The 20,909-nt window shown below is 37.0% G+C and overlaps 1 protein-coding gene across 7 annotated transcripts in view; it reads right to left on the bottom strand.

The window, feature by feature from the left end:
• The window catches only part of RBM33 (RNA binding motif protein 33), a 103,806-nt gene that overhangs the window by 75,259 nt on the left and 7,638 nt on the right, over nt 1–20,909 (bottom strand). For all 7 annotated transcript variants that reach the window (XM_030509446.1, XM_030509473.1, XM_030509455.1 and 4 more), the window contains exons 2-7: nt 17,411–17,489; nt 12,807–12,855; nt 10,633–10,709; nt 8,291–8,591; nt 7,132–7,236; nt 515–686 (exon numbers count right to left, since the gene is read on the bottom strand). In XM_030509446.1, coding sequence (XP_030365306.1) covers nt 515–686; nt 7,132–7,236; nt 8,291–8,591; nt 10,633–10,709; nt 12,807–12,855; nt 17,411–17,489 — 783 coding nt within the window. The remainder of the gene's footprint in view (nt 1–514; nt 687–7,131; nt 7,237–8,290; nt 8,592–10,632; nt 10,710–12,806; nt 12,856–17,410; nt 17,490–20,909) is intronic.

The raw sequence follows: 20,909 nt of genomic DNA, 5'->3' as shown, positions 1-20,909 counted from the left end.
CATGTTACAATTCCTCTAGGCCAATCCAAGAGAAGGAACACAAGAGGTTCACAGCACACAGATGTTCCTGGGGGAAAACAGCAAACATGCAAGTATTTCGCAGCAGAACATAAGTAACAAGATTTGTGTTATCAACTGAAAATCTTCCAAGGATAGAAGTCCAAAGGAATTCCTTAAAATGTTTTTCATCACAACGCGCAGTGAAGGACAAATCACATAGCTGCTGCTTGAAAACAGAAAAGCTTTTAAAGACACCACAAAAGTCTCAACGAACAAACATTGCGCTGCTTTTCAAAATATCATATGCATAAACATCACTCCCAAGGAGACAGACAGTACACGTACTACAACAGGCTAGGACTGATTTGGGACAACTTGGATATAGGCCAGTCTAAGTTAGAAGGAGATTTCTATCTTTTCCCATTAAACTCTTTTCTAAAAGTTTTAGCAAAAATGTCTTTTACTTTCTTTTAATTATAGTTCTTCAAAATAATCCATTTTCACAAAACCTCACCCAAAGTTTCTGGAATGTTTCTTCTTTCTCTTGTCACATCTGAGAGCCTAATTATCGTTCCTTCTTTCCGTTCAGTTTTGAAACGTAATCGTCCAGACTCTTCGTCATCATCCTCCTCTTCATCAGATTCTTCCTTTGTTTCTTCTTGAAGTTCCAGAGATGCAATAGCTGCCTGGATCACAAAATAGAGGACATGCAACCTGAAAAATCCACTTTATTGTGACCAGTGTCAAAACCCAAAGATTTCTTTAAAGGTCCCTTTGTACAAATTTTGCTGTGTAATGCCATACTCAGTGAACATCTAAGAGCTTGGTTGTTTTTTTTTTTATATAAATATATAAAATGTATAATAAATTACATAGTAAAATCTACTGACAAAACCCATTTTGCTGCAATATTTAAGGGAATACAGGAACTCCAGTTAGAACCACTAACTGATTAGTATCTACTTTTTGCACAGAGAGACACTTTATCACTGAACTGACTAAGATGCAAAACTGGGATACTACCAGACTCAAGTAATACAAACATTAAACCATTAACTGGTTTTCATTCATCAACAACTGTCAGTAGCATGTTGTTAAAACCAACCAACCAAACAAACAAACCCTAGCAAACAAAAAACAACAAGCAAAAATACCCAGGTAATCTTACATCTCAATTTTATTTCTCTAGCTATGCATAACTGCACTTGTCTTTACTTTTCATAATCCTTGAAAAACTCCCCAGTTTTAATTCAGCAACTGAAAATGAGAATGGAAAACAGCACTGGATAAAATCTGAATACAGCATATTGGAACACCACTCCCTTGTCCTCATTTACTTTCCAGTTTGCTTTATAACAGAGAACAATTATTTAGATGAAACAATGTTCCAAATGAAAATGGATCCCTCTCCTTCAAATTAACATAAATTAAAAAAAATAAATCAAATTCATTTTCCTGTGCTGGCATGATAAAATTAAAGTTATATTTGATTTCTAGAGTTGAAAATTAGAAGTGTTCTAATACAGTATGATTTTCCATAAAATATTTGGTTACTGTGTATTTGGTCATTTCTTGTACGAGCCTACTTGCTCATTTCTCAGAACCTGCACATGCATTTTAATTCTTTGCAAAGCCAAAAAATACATCATAACTTTCATGTTGTTTGAGGACAGTAAAAAAAAAGAAAATTGGGTGAAATATAACATGCAGAAAATGGTTTAATCTTCTAATTAACCAGACTGGTACAGTAATTTATATAAAAAGGCACAGCAAGTGTGCCAGTCAGGTGGACAGATACTGTCACAAATCAAGAAAAAGAATTAATGGCAAAACGGTGCGAGAGATTGCAAATTTCCTATCCAGGAGCCCAATTTCATCCAAACTTAAAAAGAAAGATAGGAAGCAAGATCCGAGACAGGATGGATCTGGCAAGACAGCTTCTAACTTAAACACGCCACATGAACTCAAGCTCAAAGGTACTCCAACTTCAGTCTGGTGAATAAATGATCCGTATATCTTAGCTACTGGGCTTTAATGGGCTACTCATCCCAAGTTATTTTCATTTTATCATCTCCTTATCTCAAAACGTGTTTTCTCCATGCCAGGCAAACATTCAAGCACCACCTTTCCTAACCTCACAAAAATGCTTTAAGATGTACCCAAGAGAATAGCTGAAGTTTACAAAAAGCTTCAAGGATTGTATTTTTAAAACATATTTACGTTTATGTAACAACTTTATCTTATTAAAAAATGCAGTTAAAATCAACAGACAAGATAGCAGAGAGAAAAAAAAAAAACCCACAAAAAAGAAAAAAAAAGAGAGCCAAAACAAAACAAAACAACAAACCTCCAAGACTGAAAGAAATCCAAACCTCAAAAGCAAACCCAAATTGAGCACAACTGGTCTGATTAACATATCCATGTACAATCAAGGCACCTCTGAGAACAGGCAGTTGAGTCTCATGGAACAGAGGAGGGATGTTAGCAAGGAAAGAGATGCTAAGGTGGTTTTAATAAAAACAAACAAAAGCAAGGGAGAAAGACAGGGTTAGCATTTTACTTTCGAAAGAGGGACTCCCAAAAGAGAAAGGTGCAGCAATACCTCTATCAAATCTATGTTTTTAAATATCATAAACCCCATAATTTTACTGTCTCAATGCTTGTCTTTAAAAACGTTCAGGATTTGCATGATATGCTCTCTCACTACACTGAGCCTCCTGTTTTGCTTTAGAGCATAAGCCCCAAACACATCCACTCTCTAAGGCCATGCCCCATAAAAGCTATGTTGGAATTCACACTTTTATTCAACGACTGGTCTCAATCATGTAACCTCATCTGTGAGTGCAAAACTTACTTGTGCAAAGCTCTATATGTGGCTCAGACTGCAGAATCAGGACTAGAAAGGTTAATGCATTCTGCACTGTCCTGAAAAACTTTGCAATGCTTTAATGAAATGCTACAAGAAAATACCTGTGGAAATTCTGTTGCTTTTTGGTAATTGTTCATTCTGGAAAAAAAATAAATATATCCATTCTAAAAAAACCCCACCCAAGTTGTAACAGACTACAAGACAACTACTTTCGTATACAACAATAATAAACATTTCTCAAACTTCTATAGAGCAGCACTATTCTATTCTTCACCATTTATACTAATTCTGTAGTCTTCTGGGTCTGACTCACTTTATTCATCAGTATAATGCTCATGCCACCTATTAACAAACAACAGCCGTACAAGCGTTAAATATCAAAGACAAAAAAATCAAAGGAGCTAATGAAAAAGCAGGCACCAAGGAAAGGCAGTGCTCGGGAATGCTAACTGACCCATGTCCAAGTCTGATTACACGTATTATTGAGGGATTTATATTAGTTGCGATGGAGACACAAACATGTCTGACAGCCAACCATATGTTCTCCACATATAGCTCCAGGAAAGGTTATCTGAGCTGTGCAGGAGCATACACCCTTCCCCCGCAATTTGTTCAATAGTTGTAGCATGCAAGACTTGTTTAGATCATCTTTTCCAGCTTGCAGCCTAACAGGATGAGGTGTTTTTCCAAGACTACAGTGTATGAATGGATCCTGTGTTTCAAAACAAATTTACACAGGAAAAGACACAAGTGCAGACACAGAATTAATACATACTAGTACTTACAGGATTCTATTTAATACTTGCTAATCATGAGTATCTCTTCATATACATGAACAGTCACTGAAAAGCCACTTGAGGTCACCCGACTGGACTAGCCAGCCAAGGCTTCTTAGCAATTCTCCTCAAAGGGAGCTTAACATTTCCCATTATGACACCTTGCACAAAGCCATCAAAGAGCTTTGCTGACTCTTCCTTACGACGAAAAATAAGGACCTTTCTTCGATCACAGAGTTTTCTGCCATCCTCATTAAATAATTACGCCATAAATCCCAGCCATGGACCAGAACTCCCCACGCTGGTTTACGATCTACTATGGAGAAAGAGTAAGTACTCCTGCTCCAAACAGCTTACCAGGCAGTTGCAGGGCTGATAACAGACATAGCCCAAGAAAAGCAGGAGAAAACACTAGTCTGCACTATAAATGCTGATCTTGGCACATTGTAAAGTGGGATTGTAAAGTGTTCTGGAGAGCTCTGTGTCAGAGATAGCCAAGATGTACAAAACAGGTAAGTGTCGTAAAGGCTAAACCAGATTCCTCCCACAGGAAACATTACAAAGGTGAAACAAAGAACTTTTATTAACAAGCTAGAGAATAAGCAGTGGAGGCTTCCAGCAGAGGCTAACACTGAAGCAGCAGCAATTACTCAATCCTAAGGGATCAAGAAATAACAGAGAGCAGATAAGACGATGTTACCCTATTCCAAGTGGACCTCCATTCACAGATGAAAAATAGGAATCAAGAAAACCAAACCTAAGAGCTTCTAAACATGTTTACAATTTGGCCGTTTCTGTTTGCACTCTTTTAATCATTTTCCTCCAGGCTAACAAGTAGTGTCTTCAAACTTGAGCAAAAGAACTAAAATGCGTAAGTTCTGGCTTAACACAGACAGAACAATTCAACATACAGGCACATCAGTCTTTCTTCCCCCCAAGTCTGTATTCTATCAAAAGAAAAGCAGTATGAAGCACTTCTTTATGAAATGTTTTCTTGATTGAAGTCCTCATCGTTTCTTATCAGCATAACCCAAGACATGGTTTAAATTTATGCAATGAAAAACGCTATAACAGACTCCATGGGAGATTAGTTCCAATATAAAACAAAAATTATGAATTCTAATTTCAGGAGGTATATTTTCATAAACATTTCACAGAAATAATTACTGATAATATCCCTCAAAAAATATTTAGGACATGGTAATTCATGTAACTGACGGTTTTATCACACCTATTTGCTGCTGAAACTTCTGGGTATTGGGTTTTGCTTGTACCTTATGAAGGCAAAAATATTTTCTGAAGCATTGCTGCATTTTTCAAGGAAGCTCCACAAAGTGTGTTATTTATTCAAAACCCAAGTTCTAAGCACTGTTTCAAATCAACTATCAAGTGAAAAAGCATGCCTTGAACTTGAGCTGGTCAAGGACACAAACTTTTCCTGCCTCTTCCTCACACCTCCCACCTGAGTGCCACTCTTAACAGGTGTCTCACTTCCCTTATTCACCAGTTTCCCCCCGCCATGTTCCAATTCCCCAGCTAGCCAGCTTTTCTCATTTTACAGATTTTCTTCGTGCAACATAATAAGAGACTTTGTTTGGTTTTAATGAGGAAACCGCTTAAAATACAACACTACCAAACACTCTATCAGCTTGCTCTCAGTTATTCAGATGCCAAATTTCAATCAAGAAATTATAATGCTATTTATTTGTACCACATCTATTACAGCTCCACTCTTGTGTGGCATTTTCTACAGAAGAATGCCAACAACTGCCCTTGTTTACAAGCAGTGAATGTTATGAGATGTAAGGAGGAGTGCTGTTATATAACACTCGAATAAAGAACAAAACTCCTCAGAGCTGGAGGCATGCATCTAACCATGTAATAAACAGAAGTGCATGCTCCTCAAAGGTTCTTTCTCTTGGTGGTGTTCTCATTTGGAGAGTGCAATTGTGAGCTTACTGACAAATGTAAGTAAACTACATAGGAAATAATAAAGGAATAAAAAGATGGTGTTTTGGAAACAAGAAACCTGTGGCAATCTGCAAGCTACCAGAATAGAGCCAGAATGTAGAATAACTGAATAAAAATGCAGCCAAAATGTTCATGTTATACGATTAACTCTCTAGAAGCTCTATTAACAAAATCAATTAAAACTTGCTTTACTGCTAATTTTTGAATGAAAGGAATTTCGTTCTGAATTGGACAAATTTAGACATGATTATTATGAATTCTCTTTAGTTCATATCTGAAAATGAAACTGTGCTTTTTTAAAGCAGTAAGTTTGACAGTAAAACCCAGCTACGTACTTAAAAAAAATCTTACACGATGTGCAGTGCATTCATCGTCTCATACAGACTGTGGCTGCAGTTAGCACAAACCCATCAGTTTGCTTTTAAAACACCAGAAGGGAATGTACATGATGCAGTGAATGAATAAAAAGTGTTTCACAGTTCTTGGGAAGGGTAGATTTAATACTTAGAAAGTAGGAAATTAACTACATTAAGGTGTATTTCGTGTAAGTTGTCATGCTTGCCAACAGCAAAGACTGAACAATGCAGGTGGCCCCTTTCGATGCATCTCTCCACCTACCAAAGAATGTTGCTTTATTATAGCAAGTTTGATACAACTAGAGTATCACAGCACACCCATTTGTTAGAACTTCGCAGAATAAAATACTTCTGTGTCTTTGAGGAATTAATTTTCTGATGAGTTAAAGCTCCAAAGAGGGAACACACTCTGACTACACTTCTCAGCAGGTAATCCATTCAATCCTATTTAATTAAGAACTGGAAAAAAAAAAAAAGTAATATTAAAGCAGATTCCTGATGGGGAAAGGAAATAAATCCCACATCAAAAACTTGTGGCAAATTAGTAACAGGTATGATACCACTGTTCCAGGTTATAACTATTTAGCATATATTTGGCAGTTTTTGGAATAAGCTTTGCTCTTACAAATGAAGGAACACATCCTTTTCCTAATCAAACCATGAAGATAAACTTCACAGAAATTTCAATCCCACCACATCTTCCAAAACAACAAACTATGCCTTTCTAACAGGGAACCTTCCATGCTCACACTCCTCCTCAAAACAGGATACCCAAGAACTGTATGTACACTCCCAAGAGCAGCAAATTAACCATCTGGAAAGTGAGGCACCACGGCTATTACAGATTTAGCAGACTGCATGCAGTATTACTATCACTGTCCTGCCCAAAAGGGCCCCTGAAGTTTCTCATGTTGAAACTACAATTAAATATGGACATTTTGATCTCTCCCTTATGATTTTCTTGACAAGAGAGAGATGGGATCTGGTGTATCCGATAATACAGATGCTATTGCAATTCATCTTATATAAAGAGTAATACCACGAATAATTCAACATCAGCAAAGTTGCATCAGTTCTTACCCAGCAATATGGACAATTCTACCAATTCAAATTCTGAAACTACTAGTTATTTTAAGTATCCATTAAACACAAAACATACTTCTGATTCATTTGTCATTGCGTGGGATTCTTCCAGCTCCTCATCAGCTGTATATTCTTGTTCTTCCATTCCTTGCTCATTATATGATTGCATGTAATCTTCATCCTAAGGCAGTAACACACGAAGGTGAAAGGACAGAGGCCAACTTTACAGAATCACAAACCCATTAACAGATGGCATCTGTATGCACTGTTACTGTTTCCAGAACTGGAAGAGAAGTATTTTATCTATCAGAACTGTCAAGTATAAGTGACATAAAATATAAGGTATAATTATAAAAAAACCCCATAACTAAAATAGTTTTCATTCTGATTTCAGTGTCAAAGATCCCATTTACTACTGTTTGCCCCATCTACTTCTGTACTTCTATACCTTTTTCTTACAAATTCATGAAGCCAGCACTGCAGTACTTTCTTACCAAAGGAAACATGCATCAACAGCACATACACATTAACATCAGATGTTATGCCATCAAAAATATAAACATTCTTAAAACATTCTGCACATGCTTTCATATGAAAGCAAAACCTTTTCAGTTTGCTTGTATTTTAAAACACCTCACTGATCACATACAGTTTTAATTAAGATTAAATCATTTCACTAGCAATTAAAGCCAGTGCATGTTCTCTAATACACTGTTTAAATTATATTGAATTATGCAGGTGACATTTTCTGAACTAACCTCCAATCTCTTTATTCAGGTTTAGACAGTTCTCAGTTACAAAAAGGATGAACGAGCAGGACATCAATCACTTTGGGATATTAGCACCTTAAAGATGTCTTTAGCAGGTCAATAATCTTTTCACCTTCGAAGGACTTTATCAGATCTTGTCTAAAGCCTGGATAAAAGCTTTTGCATTAAGTACTTCTAACAATTGGCAGTGTATCTCCACCACACAAAGCTGTTTTCTTCCTTAAGGATACAATCCTCAAGGTCATGATTCTCAACCGCCTTCCAGCATGACAAAGGAGCATTACCTACCGCCAAACAAGCTGTCAACACAAACTTTGTCACAGCCTAGATAAAGAAACTGGCAGACAGTGATAATAGGTCTAATTTCCCCTCCTCCCTAGGGAGGTAAACAGATTTCAAATCAGTCTAAAACCCTATGCACATGAAGCAACGTTATCTTTGAAGATACAATAGAAAAAAACTCACTGGAAATTCATCTAGGGGTTCATTGATTTCAAGGTCTAGCACTTCATCTTCTTCTCCAGGCTCTTCCCCATATTCTATTTGGTCTTCAGTCAGTTCAGGATCATTGCCTTCATAATGTCCTTCCTCTGCATACTCTGAAGCATATATGTCAGGTGCTTCAGATTTGTCATAACCAATTTCATCGTCCCCTTGGTCATACTCAGACTCATGTTCTAGTGATGGATCGTTGATGGTCTCAGAGAGATCGTATGATGTAAGTATGCCAGATGTAGCATTGAGGCTAACTGTGACACCTTGAGAACTATGGTATAAAGGGGGAAAAATTCAGAGGTTGAAGCGTAACAGTCAACTACTCACAAAGATTTAGCAAAACAAAGCCAACAAATACAAACTCTCCAAGTTGGTGGACAAAATTATACCTCATACACTGTTTGACTGCATGCCATATTCTTATAATGTATACTGTAGTGCAGCTTATCACCAGCTGCAGGCTATTTGACCAGGGGAATCAAACCAACCAGACAGTTTAGCAGGCCGAACTGGCAAAAGTCCTGCTTGGTAACCAAAGCAGACTGGATTCAATCTTAACTCCAAGACTAACAAAAAAATACATAAAATTATTATAACTGCATCTGTTATCCCAATCTTTCAGAACACGCTAGTAAATTATTTTTTATTAAATGCATTATTGTTCCTTATTATCTTGAATTCAAACTTCCATTCTTATGACAGATCTAATGTTCTACAAAAAATAACGTCAAATATATCTAGTCAAGAATTGTCATTTACATGGCAAAGACTTACTCTAACTTTGTAACAATGCTGGCACAGACACTTAAAAAAAATCAATACAAACAGTGGCAAGTTTATAATCTGCAGGAAAAGCAAAATTCAGAATTTACTGTTTACAATAACTAGTGCCGTAAGTACATAAAAGAGCAACCAACCAACTGCAGACTAGTTAGAAAAGCAGGGGGAAAAGCTCTTCTTGATTTGAGGGCTCTGGGTACAAGGAAACCCAAAGTTTTTTATTTTTGTTTTTAAATTACATTCTTATTACTATTCTCCTGTGTTTAGGGGAACAAGATCTAGGCAGCTTTGAGCTATTTGCATCTATAAGACGGAGAAGATTTAACACGAAAATTAAGACATTATGCAGGATTATCATTATCCTCCCAACTACAGAGGCATAAATGAGTTTCAATGCAAAGAGAGGGGAGAAGGGAAAGGAGTGGAGCAAGGCTCACTCTCTGGCAATAAAACTGCTAAAAACACAAGACTTGTCTACAGGAACCTGCTTCCACTGAGCAACATTATCACACTTCAGGTACTTTCTCATGACTCATGCAGTCACACAGCCATCCCTGATGCCCAGGGCTCACAAGGAGGAAATCCAGAGAAGAAACAGCAAGAACCGTAACTGGGATTCCCCATTTTGAAGGAACTGTCCAACCCTCACTCACGCAAAGAGGAAAACAGGTAATCAAAAATTGATTGCCTGAGGTATTTCAACACACCCTCACCAATCCAACACAGGGACAGGACTCCTTACCCTAATTCTAGACAAGAACAGAAATATCTCAGAGCAATATATATATATAATGTTATACATATATGTATATATTTATAGAACAAGTAAAGGAAGAGCTAACAAAACAGACAGGTCATTAAAAGCAGCAGTGATACTGCATCACTTCTGCATCACAAGCATCTTCCTTCCCCCTTCGGTCCAACATGAAGAGTATAAACGTCTAGACACTCATTTTGACTTGTAATGCCACAACTGAGTTGTGGAGCTGTATCACCACAGAGTATTCACAGGGTAGGATCCCCAGAAAACTCCCATGGAAGTACCTGCTTAAGCCTATAAACTGTACAAAATTTTCTGCTGTGTAGCTGTACACAAATATTTAAGTTACAAATCAAGCCTTACAAATATGAAGCTCCCCTCCTCAGGATCTTAGGAGGCAAGATATATTTTTAAAAATAAGATGGCAGGAAGGGACTTTATGGGAGCAGGAAGCCTACAACAACACCAAGCAAGGCACAGAACAAGAGCTCTGTAAGTATTTATAAATATAAATTCTAAATGCACAGATGACACAGTGTCTTCTTTATAAGCATTTTCTATAGAGTTAAGTTTACTAGATTCAAATAAAAATATTTTACTGAAAAGCTAACAATGCTACTGAACACATGTACATCATCAAGTAGCTCGCTAAGTAAAAAAACCTATTTTAATTATATACCAATAACTTCACTTTAGTAGTTATTAGCTGTCAATAGTAGTGGTCATTAACAATTTTGAGTTATCCAAAATACAAGATTTAGAAAAGAGATACCGAAATTCTTGTTCCTCTTCATTGTCACTTTGCAGAAGATCATCATTCAGCTCTTCATCTGACAAGTCTGATTGATTCTAGGTTTCAGAAAAAGTCAATCATGAACATCAAGGATATAAACTTTTAACTAACTAGGTACCAAAACTATTGACATTTCTGAACATTTAAGTACTTTTTTTACAAGGAACACAACCCAGACTAAGATCATATCATGAAATTACCTAATTTGATGACAAAAATATGCTTAAACAACAAATCTGAAAATAAATATTTGACAGTCTTATGGGAATTTACAAAACTCAGATTTGCCTAGATATCAACACTTATCACTGATGCATTCCTAAATACAGCCAAAGATGACAACTCACTTAAGAAATGCCAGGAAAAAAGAAAGGTTAGCCTTAGTATGCTGCCTTGTGACCCTGATGCATTAGGCAAGAAAATCCACTAATGTTCCTGCAGTTTCTAGAGAGCAGAGATACTTCAGAAACTGAAGGAAAGGATATGATGATATGAAGAAGATTGAAAAACTGTAATTAGTTTGTAAGTGAAAGAAAAAAAAAAAGAAATTATCATGCCTTTTCTGAACTCCTTCTAATTTGTCTATCACACTTTCAGTTGCTTCACTTATCTTTTTTTTTTTTAATAATTGCCCACAAAGACGAGGTAACTGCAGTTTTGCTAAGCAACATTATTTCCATCCCCTAAATTAGTAGGGGCAGAAAGGTTATAAAAAACTACTGGGATGAGATTAAGTAGAAGCAAGTTTAGCCTGAATAGCTCAGGGAAAACTTCCTGAGAAATCTATTATTACTCCACCATATGAGTCCATACCCAAAGACACTGCTCAGAGCTCAGTAACATGGCAAACTGAAAACAAGAATAGAAAAAACACAAGAACACATAATACATGAGAGAAATCTAGTATTGTTAATATTCATGCCATTTTGTTTTAAGAAAAGTAAGTAGCTTTATCAACTCACATTTCAACTACAAAGACATATGCAATATTAACTGCTTACGTTTTTGATAACTGTATAACATACATCTGCAATCCCTATCCTCCTGGAATTTTATTTTTTTAAACCAGTATATAAGACAAAGCAAATTCCTATCTTTAATAGGGATTTCTTACAAAATAATTCAAAGAAATTATTTTGAATTTGAAACATTCGAAGTGTGATTGTAAAAAACATCATCAATTAAATCTCAACTTTTACTAGATCTGTGTTTCTTTACAAACTTATTCATCTCCAACTAAAATACTGAAAATTACTTTATAAATTAATTTATTTAGCAGATAAAGTGGAAAAAGAGGTGACTAGCCAGTTCTGATTTCCCAAACAGAAGTTCTATCGTCTGCAGCTATCTGGCAAACCGAAACATGCAGCTCCTTTCAGAAAGTTCAGTTTTGGAAATAGGTATTTGAGTGAGGAGTCTATAGCAGACAGGAAGGGCTCATTTATGTTCCCCAGTGCTAGCTGCTCCATATTCTTCCCTGGCTTCAGAAGAGGAAATTTCTGCCTACTCGTCAGACAAAGTAGTAGTGGACTGTATGCAGTGAGTGGATCTTCAATAGACATCAGTGATTGCTTTTTTATTTACTCTCTGGTAAATACCACTGGTACTTTGATGACTAACTTTTAATAGCCAGGAAACTGGCAGTTGAAGTAAATTGTCTAGAATGCTAATCAGTACTCAGAAGGCATAACTGGGGGGAGGAGGGTTGGTTTGGTTGTTCTGGGGTTTTTCTGGGGTGGGGGTTTTGTTGGGTTTGGGGTTTTGGGTTTTTTTTTTTTATTTTTTTAAGTGTTTCTTTGTTTTGGGGGGTTTGCTTTTTTAATTAAGCCAGTATGAACTACACAGAAACCAATTTTGAGAACCATCTCCTTTTTAAACTGTGTTACGAGAAGAAATATTATCTCAGAAAAAAAATACAGGTTTTCTAAAACTTGTATTTTAAAAAGCCACACTTGGAGGTACTTCACAAAAGGAAACAGAACTCCGGGTGCCGATCTGGCTACAGGGCAGATCTCAGGTACCTATGGCTGTCAGGCTTGGGAGAGGTGGCCATAAAATATGTAAGAAGCCATACCAAATAATTGAAGTTGGCAAGTTGATTAGCATTTACATTTTAGCATCTGTAAAAATTCACTTCAATGCACATCTCTTACCTTTTTGCCAGTTAGCAAATCCTCTCCAAGCAAGTCATCATCAAGTTCACTGGAAAACATTAACAAATTTCAGAAGTTGAACCTCAGAAAACAGAAATGAACACCATATAGGGTAGACACCTTAAAAAACTAACTTCAGGAGAATTGGCGCTGAGTCTGCATAAAGCTTTCCTTTTACCAAAGCATTTAGGAAGTTGAAAAGGGAGAAACATATTTTAAATTAAATAGACCATACATATTAAGACCATTGTTGTGCGATCATTTTCATATGCTCTCCTTTCCATACCCCCCGAACTATGACACAGCACATAAAGCGCAGGCATTTAAAGCACACTTAGGCAGGTCCCCACTCTAGATCCTTCACTGCAAGACCATTTGGGCATAGTCTCCACACTGCTGTTTCCAACCTCCCCAGGAAATAAACACGTGACAGCAGTGTCCTGAAGGCAAGACTCAGTGCCCAAGAGGCACTTCAGCAAGGAGGCACTGGCAGACCGGCTGGCTTGGGAGCCATTTAGGCCTAGATCTTTCATAAATACTCCCTCCACCTCATGTTGAGAGTAAGGTCAAACAGACATTTGTAGGATAACAAAATCAAATGCATGCTTCACCATCTTTACAGGTGTGGCTAAGAATTCAGGAAGCACAGAAATACCTGGCTTACAAAATATCTACCATCACAGAGCATCTGCCCCATAAATAGGATGCAACACAAAGAACGACAGTCCAGATGAAGTTTAGCTTTAGGACAGCTGCTTAATCTCATTCTTTCTTCACGGAAAGAATTACCTAGTGACAGGAGTAAACAGATTCCCCCTTCTATAATAAACACTTACTACTCACAAATGCCTGTGTTAGAACATGCATGTCTTAATACTAAAATGAGACGCTACTGATTTGAAATCAGCTATAATTCAAGAATGAGACTCTTTCTACCAGCACCTTAAAAAACAAACAATCCACCCCCCTCATGCCTTAGATATTATATCAAAATTAAATACCCCAAAGTGAGAATAGGCTATACAAACAGAACAGGAAAACGTAGAAGAGTTCTTCAGGACTACAAAACAAATACTTGAAAATGGGGAGGTAATCCCAAGACATAAATCAGTGCTAAGAGTTATTTTTGCAGATGGATAAACCTTGTTCAGAGCTGGTTCCTATACACATAATGCAGGAACAGATTATATTCCAAATCAGCCCTAAATAGGATGTTATCATGAGTACACAGTATTTGTCCATAACTGCTGATCTCAAACAGTTCCAGGAATGACTGAACATTAACAAATACCAATTGTTTTGTGTTCATTGCAATATTAAACAAAAATTGGGACGTAAGACATATCATACATTGCAAAGAGTAAAATCACCAGAATTTAAGCTCTTTATTTCAGAGACAGAAAACATCAAGAAATGGTTGCCAAAGAATTTAGAACCAAAACTGAAGTAGGAAAAAGTCACTAATTTCTTTAGCTGCCAGTAATCTGACAAATGCACCAAAAGATTTCAAAATATTTCCCAGCACTACGGTCCACCACTGACAGTTCTTAATAAAACTTCACTAGAAAAATTCCAAAAGACAGCAAGAGCATGTGTTATAATAGCATTCAAAGACAAAAACCAAGCTCAGGTAGTAAGGAATTCAGATCGAAAATGAATGGAAAAGAAAGGGAAAGATTAAATTAATTATCTAAACACTAGCATATAAGTGAAGCTCATGACAGAAACAAAAGTCTTTCATAGAATGCTTCTCAAAACCTATTACAATATTCAATGTCATTCAACATTTTCATTGATAAATTAAAAGAAGAAACATCACCATGGTAACTTTTGGAATAAACAAAGCAACAGTGAAAAGCCTACACAGTAAAGCAGACCCATCTCAAGCTTCTTTTAAAATAGCCAAATCTTAAGTTATCTATCAGAAAGAAGAGGGACCAGAGTTATCAGATCTGACTACTTCAAAAAAAAAGAAAAAAAGATTAAAAAAGATACTAAAATATCTTAGGCTAGCTGAGAAAAACACAAAAATGAATGGTTGCAATCTGATACCACACAAAGCCACACAAACTAAACTGGAATAAAAGTACTCATCTATGATAGTTCCAAAGGCAACTCACCCTCACTACCATCAAGACACAAAGGTCTTTCCAAAACCACAATTCCAGGAAATTAGTGTTAAAATAATCCTAGAGTTCACCGCTCTCACAGGAGACAGACTTATTTACTCCCCAACACTCAACATTCCCCTCACTGAATAAATTCAGCTCACCAAATGTGGAAGAGAAAGTAACAACAAAAAGTGGAAAGTTTTCTGCCAGTGCAGAGAAATTAATAACCTCAGAGAAGGGTCAGAACAAGCAAGTTTCAGCAAAAGTCAACCACTAAATCAGCCCTGTCATCTCACACGATAACACTAGAACCACATCTTTTTCCCAAACCAAATCTTTGGGCTCTTTGTAGAGATAAACATATAAATTAACAGCCCGTGATAAAGTTGTCAGACTGGCCCTTTTTGGCCTCCAATTTCATGAGCATGCCTCATTAAACATGAGCAGTAGCAAGGACACAAGTGTTTCGGGAAAAGAACTCATAAAAAAAATGTAATGGGAAAAATTCTGCAAGAACAATGTTACATTTGTATTCCCAAATCACAGGGGCCTGTGTTTGGGAAAGGAAAGGAGATTTGGAAACACAAAATTATTTACACATCTAGGGGATAGGACTCAGTTAAGTAGCAACACAGTAAGAGTTGACAGCTGATCAAGATATATGGCTAACAGCATAATCCCTTCACCATTCCTCACAAAATAAATTATTTGGGATGCAAAGCAAAGCATGAGCGATTAAAGAAAAAAATAAAAAAAAAAAAAAAAAAGTGTGTTCATTCAGCCTTTTTACCATCTTCAAGAAACTGTGTCCTATACTGAATTAGGCCAGTAGTTAAAAAATTCAAGCAATTACAGTAGGCAACAACATATCTATGTACAGCATTAGTAATCGCCCAGACAACCATAGAACTTAACACTTCCAAAGATAGCTCAATCTAAAAATAATTATTACATTAAAAAAATCCAACACATGCAAATAATGTTCTACTAAAGTTGTTAAAAACAAACAAACAAACAAAATCAACATGTAAAAAAATCCACATTTTCTGAAATTACCACCAAGATAACCTTCCAGATTTCCAGCATTGCACCTTAAAATTTTTACCATTGGCAATAAGCTTACAACTTGAAATACAACAGCTGTTTGACTCTTCCAAATTTTCTGAAGTGGTAAGAGTAGGACAGCTAAACACAGATGTGGCCAGCCAGCATCTCAAATCCCATCTATTCATACAATTAAGTTAGTGAAGGCAAAAAGTTCAGAAAATATTCTAATACAGAAAATATACTAATACATTTTGCTTGTAATACCGGCTTCAGGAGTTCTGAATACCCAGAGCTGGGGCTGGGAGGCACAGTACAGTGACCCAGCCTGAACAAGTTATTTTAATTACACTCTCAAATTGGATCAGTTCCTTGCAGTTCACCAGCCAGCTGTCAAACAGCTGTGCTGGCCTGAAAGAGAGCAGACACCCCTCACCAGTGTACAGCAGAACACGCCATACACTGAAGCTATTGTCCAAATCCCCTATTCACTCTTACCTCCTACAGCAATGAAAACTACCCACTTCACCTAGCAGAAAAGCACAGAAGAGGAAACTAATTCCTCTGGAATGACAATAAATGTAGAGTAGCTGATTCAATCCAAGGGCTCAGCTCAGTGGAAAACTACTTATAGTATTTTTATTTTTTTTTTTTTTTTTACTATAATCACTGGAATAATTATTACAAAAGACAAAAATCTATTCAAATGTTTGGGATTTTTTTCCTTTTTACAGTGAAAACCACTGGCAAAGTCTGAAAAAGTTTCTCTTTTACTAAAAAGGAGTAATAATTACAAAAAAAGAAAAAAAAACCACCAAAAGAAAAAAAAACCCCAAACCAAAAAAGTGAAAGGTTTTATCCCACAAATAGGCAAGTCTAGCCTCAGTAGCTTGATTCAAGTCTCTCCCAGCTAGAGTGCCTTTGCATAAAAGAACATGGTCTTATTATCCCCCAAAATAACCAAGTTCATACATACTTCTAAATCTTTACAGCAGTCATATTTTTCAATAGAAGCCCATAACCGAGTTCCATTACTTTTCCCAAATATAAAACTGAAATAGGACTTTGAGGATAAGAATTTAAACATCTCATTAAAAATTAAAAAAATTGGACAAATTCAAGCACTAGCGAAAATCTAACTACTTAAACTACTGGGATCTATTAAATATTTAAAAGGAAAACCAGAACAGTAATTGCAAAGTTAATTACACACCACAAATACTTTGTATTTATCTGATTTTAAATGGTATCTCTCTATAGTGCTCTTATATTCCTCAAGGCAAGTATACGTTTGGCACAATCTAGCATCAGCAGACATGCATAACCACCAACATCTTCATCAGTATCTAAACACGTGCTACTCTAAATGTTAGAATACAAAATGACAGAATGGGAAAACAGCAATGTAATTCATCATACAGAAACTGAATGTGGAAATATTCTACGTACCTGTCCCAGTCATCATCTCCAGCTCTTCTTCTCCAAGACCTTTCTGCACCAGGCTTATCAAACTGATCAAAGTCATCATCTGCAAAAAAGGTGACTACATTAAATAATTCTCACTGAATTGAAAGGTTCCTGAAAGCACCATATAATTGGGATTATTTGGTGGGGCTTGTTTTTCAGAAGACGCAAAAACACCTTTTTCTGCTTTCCACGTTAATATGAGCAAAGCTGATAAATACTGACATGCTTCAATAATAAAAAACCATAATATACTATATAGCTTTCTCCCTTTTCACCACTGAGTTGACGATAACCCAAGGAAAACAGATAGAGCATGAGATAAATCACTGGAAAATTTTGCCAACAAAGGTAATTCCAGAGAAAGGCACTCCCCAGCAATGCACAAAGCTGAGGTGCTACAGAGATGAAGGAAACGACATCTGCCAGATCTCTGCTCGCCTTGGGGGCCGTAAGCTTATCTACCCACACCGAGCCTGCAAAGACACTTTGTAAATAGGAGTAAACCTCAGGTCAGCACAAGGCAACCTGGAACAGAGGAGGGAAGTCAGGTGTAATATACCACCAATTATCTCAACTGGGGCATTACAACTATTAGAAGTCATTGAAGTAGGTTACTCTGGGTACCTAAGCATGGACATGCCTTCCAAGATAAAACTGGCACTCCATATATTTCTCTCAACAAGTACCCTCACTTTAGCCTATCAAATCACAAATTACTCTTGCATAGCTTAGTTTGCAAATTATAATTTTGCTATTTAAAAATCTTAAATCTTCCATTTATCTGCAAAAGAAATGCAAAGCTCAGCTGCTTTGTTCAGACATCCAGATGTCTCTATCATCTGCAAACTAGAAGCACACACTTTCAGAAACACTCAACCCCCACTCTCCCATCCTGTGGCTACAGCCCAACAGGGAAGGCACACCTGGATTGAGTGTCTTTTCACACATTTTAATTACTTCTGTAAGAGTCAAACAAATGGGCAAATGAAAGTTATGTTCAAAGAAGGAGAAACCCACTGCAGTTTGGTCTGCAAAGTACAGGAGGCTGAGCAATCCAATCCTTGCAGTCTGACAGTCAGAAATGATGATCACTAAGATGCCACATATCCAGTCAGTCTCCTAACTATTTGTATTTGATTCCCTGAACAAGTACAATGCCAAGGATCAACTGGTCTTTTTTGTGTGTGTTTGTGGTTTTTAGTGAACCTTCAAAACCAAATCTGTATTCAGCTCTTTAAACTCAACCTGGCATCCTTCAGTGATTACTCCCCACATATAATGACAAACCTATCCACTTCTTTCTTCATATTATCAATACACAAGTGATAATGACCAACATAAGCTTAAGAAGAGGTAAAAACATTAAAAAATATAAAATTCAGTTCTTGCAATGTCACTAAATTAAGAGCTTTCAAACCACAAATTTCAATCATAAATAGCTATGAAAACAAGACTGTTCTGTATGAATTATGATGCAACACAACTCCAGTGTGGCAACTCTTTTGTTCTGAAACAGTATCTAAATAGAGTTACTTTTTATCAGGTTTTCCGCTTTACTGCCTACAGATACTTTGATATTTTTAACTCATCTTCTATATTTAAATTAACTTATGAGCTAACACCACTGAAACAAACTGTTGGTTTACATTTCCCTGCAAACTCCTCCTATTCCGATTCCTATTTCAGTCACAGGGGAAAGCCAGACAGATACACATTTGCTAGTTTCACACAATACCAACAAAAACAAACAAAACCAAAAACACACCCACCCACAAACAAACGAAAAAAAAACCAACCCACCAACCAAAAACACGCCACTAAAAACAAACCCCACCTTGCTCTCCTTACGGTCATTCAAAACCATATTGCAGTGATTATCACAGAATGGTTTGGGTTGGAAGGGACCTTAAAGCTCACCTGGTTCCAAACCCCTGCCATGGGCAGGGACACCTTCCACCAGCCAAGGTTGCTCCGAGCCCCATCCAACCTGGCCTTGAACACTGCCAGGGATAGGGCAGCCACAACTTCTCTGGGCAAATGCATCTTACTGCATTGCCATTTTAATGGTTCAAGTATTCTGCGCTGTTACTGTTCTTACAGCTGGATTGCAGTAATCCACTGACTTGATGTAAACACCTCCAAAGCGGGGTTTGGTTTTTGGGTTTTTGGGTTATTTTTAAGATAATAAGACTGCTTTTGCAGCAACCCAAAATTAGTGTCCACATGTTGACTAATACAGCTTGAGACAACAACCAGTATCAGGAAGAGGTAACTTCTTCTTAAGCCATGCCTGCTTGCTTGCGAGATACAGTATTTTTTCATGCCAGGCACCACTTGCAGAACTACAGACAGCTGTATTATAAACCAGCACCACTTAAAGATCTTAGCTCTTTGGCACACAATTCTTACACATGTGGACCTTCACGTCAAATAGGTTTAAATCTAGAAAAAGTTTTGTGCCAAACCCTTTATCTCTGCTGAGATCTCTCTACAACAAAAATTATCATTCTTCAGTACAATCTGTAGTACTTCTCCAGGCCAGATATTGAAGTTTCATGGCCATACAAGTGCTACAGCCTAGTATTACTGCTAGTAAAGAAACAATACAAAAGAGGGCCCACATGCCTGTCAAGTTTCTAGTGTAGAGCTGGACCCCCACTCTATCATGATACCAATATCATGAACCTCCACCCTCCAGCTCTTCCAACCCCTCCAAATTTCTCACAACCTATTCCTTATTTATGAGCAACTCCTACCAAAATCCAAGGCTGAGTTACATCCATGCAAAGCCCTTTTCACAAGACTAGCAAGATGCATACAAAAGCCTCAAAAATGACTGGTCAATCTGTGTGTGGTGACCATAGCTTATAGGAACCACTCTGCCCAGGTGCGCACCACCTCCCTTGTCCTCATATCTCCCTGTGTCATCACACTCTTATGATACAAAGATCTTTGGGAAAGAGGAAGACAGCTTTTCTTTTTTATACTTATTTGTTCTGTGACAGCTGACAGTGACAATGAGCATTACAAATTATGCTATTTTGACATTAAGTACTGTCAGAGTCCAAAGCAGGTTGTAGCTCTCCTTTAGAAAAGAAGGTCACAACAGTCATGCACCTACAAACAGCATTCATTGTCAGCTTCATCATCTGTGAGACAGCAAGTATTGCAATAGACACAGGCCTCACACCACCAATGTGATCTGATACCTCGCAAACCTCAGTGAGGCATCATTTTTTTACGTTTCTGAAACTACACATATTTTCATTTTCTTCTACCTGTCTAGGTAACAGAAAAAAGCAGCAAACAGCAATCAACATAACATTTATGGATGTTTCTCCTTAAGAAACTCAAGTCAATGTTTGTGTCAAGCGTGGTTAAGTGCCTGTAAAACATTAACTTGTATAGAAAGAGGAACACTCAACATCAGCAAAGCACAAAACCACTAAGAGCTACAGCCAAAGACTTATTTATATGTATC

This window comes from Strigops habroptila, chromosome 1 (assembly GCF_004027225.2).
Source record: "Strigops habroptila isolate Jane chromosome 1, bStrHab1.2.pri, whole genome shotgun sequence".
NCBI lineage: Eukaryota > Metazoa > Chordata > Aves > Psittaciformes > Psittacidae > Strigops > Strigops habroptila.
The sequence above is the reverse complement of the archived record's forward strand: the minus strand, read 5'-3'. Positions and strand labels throughout refer to the sequence as shown.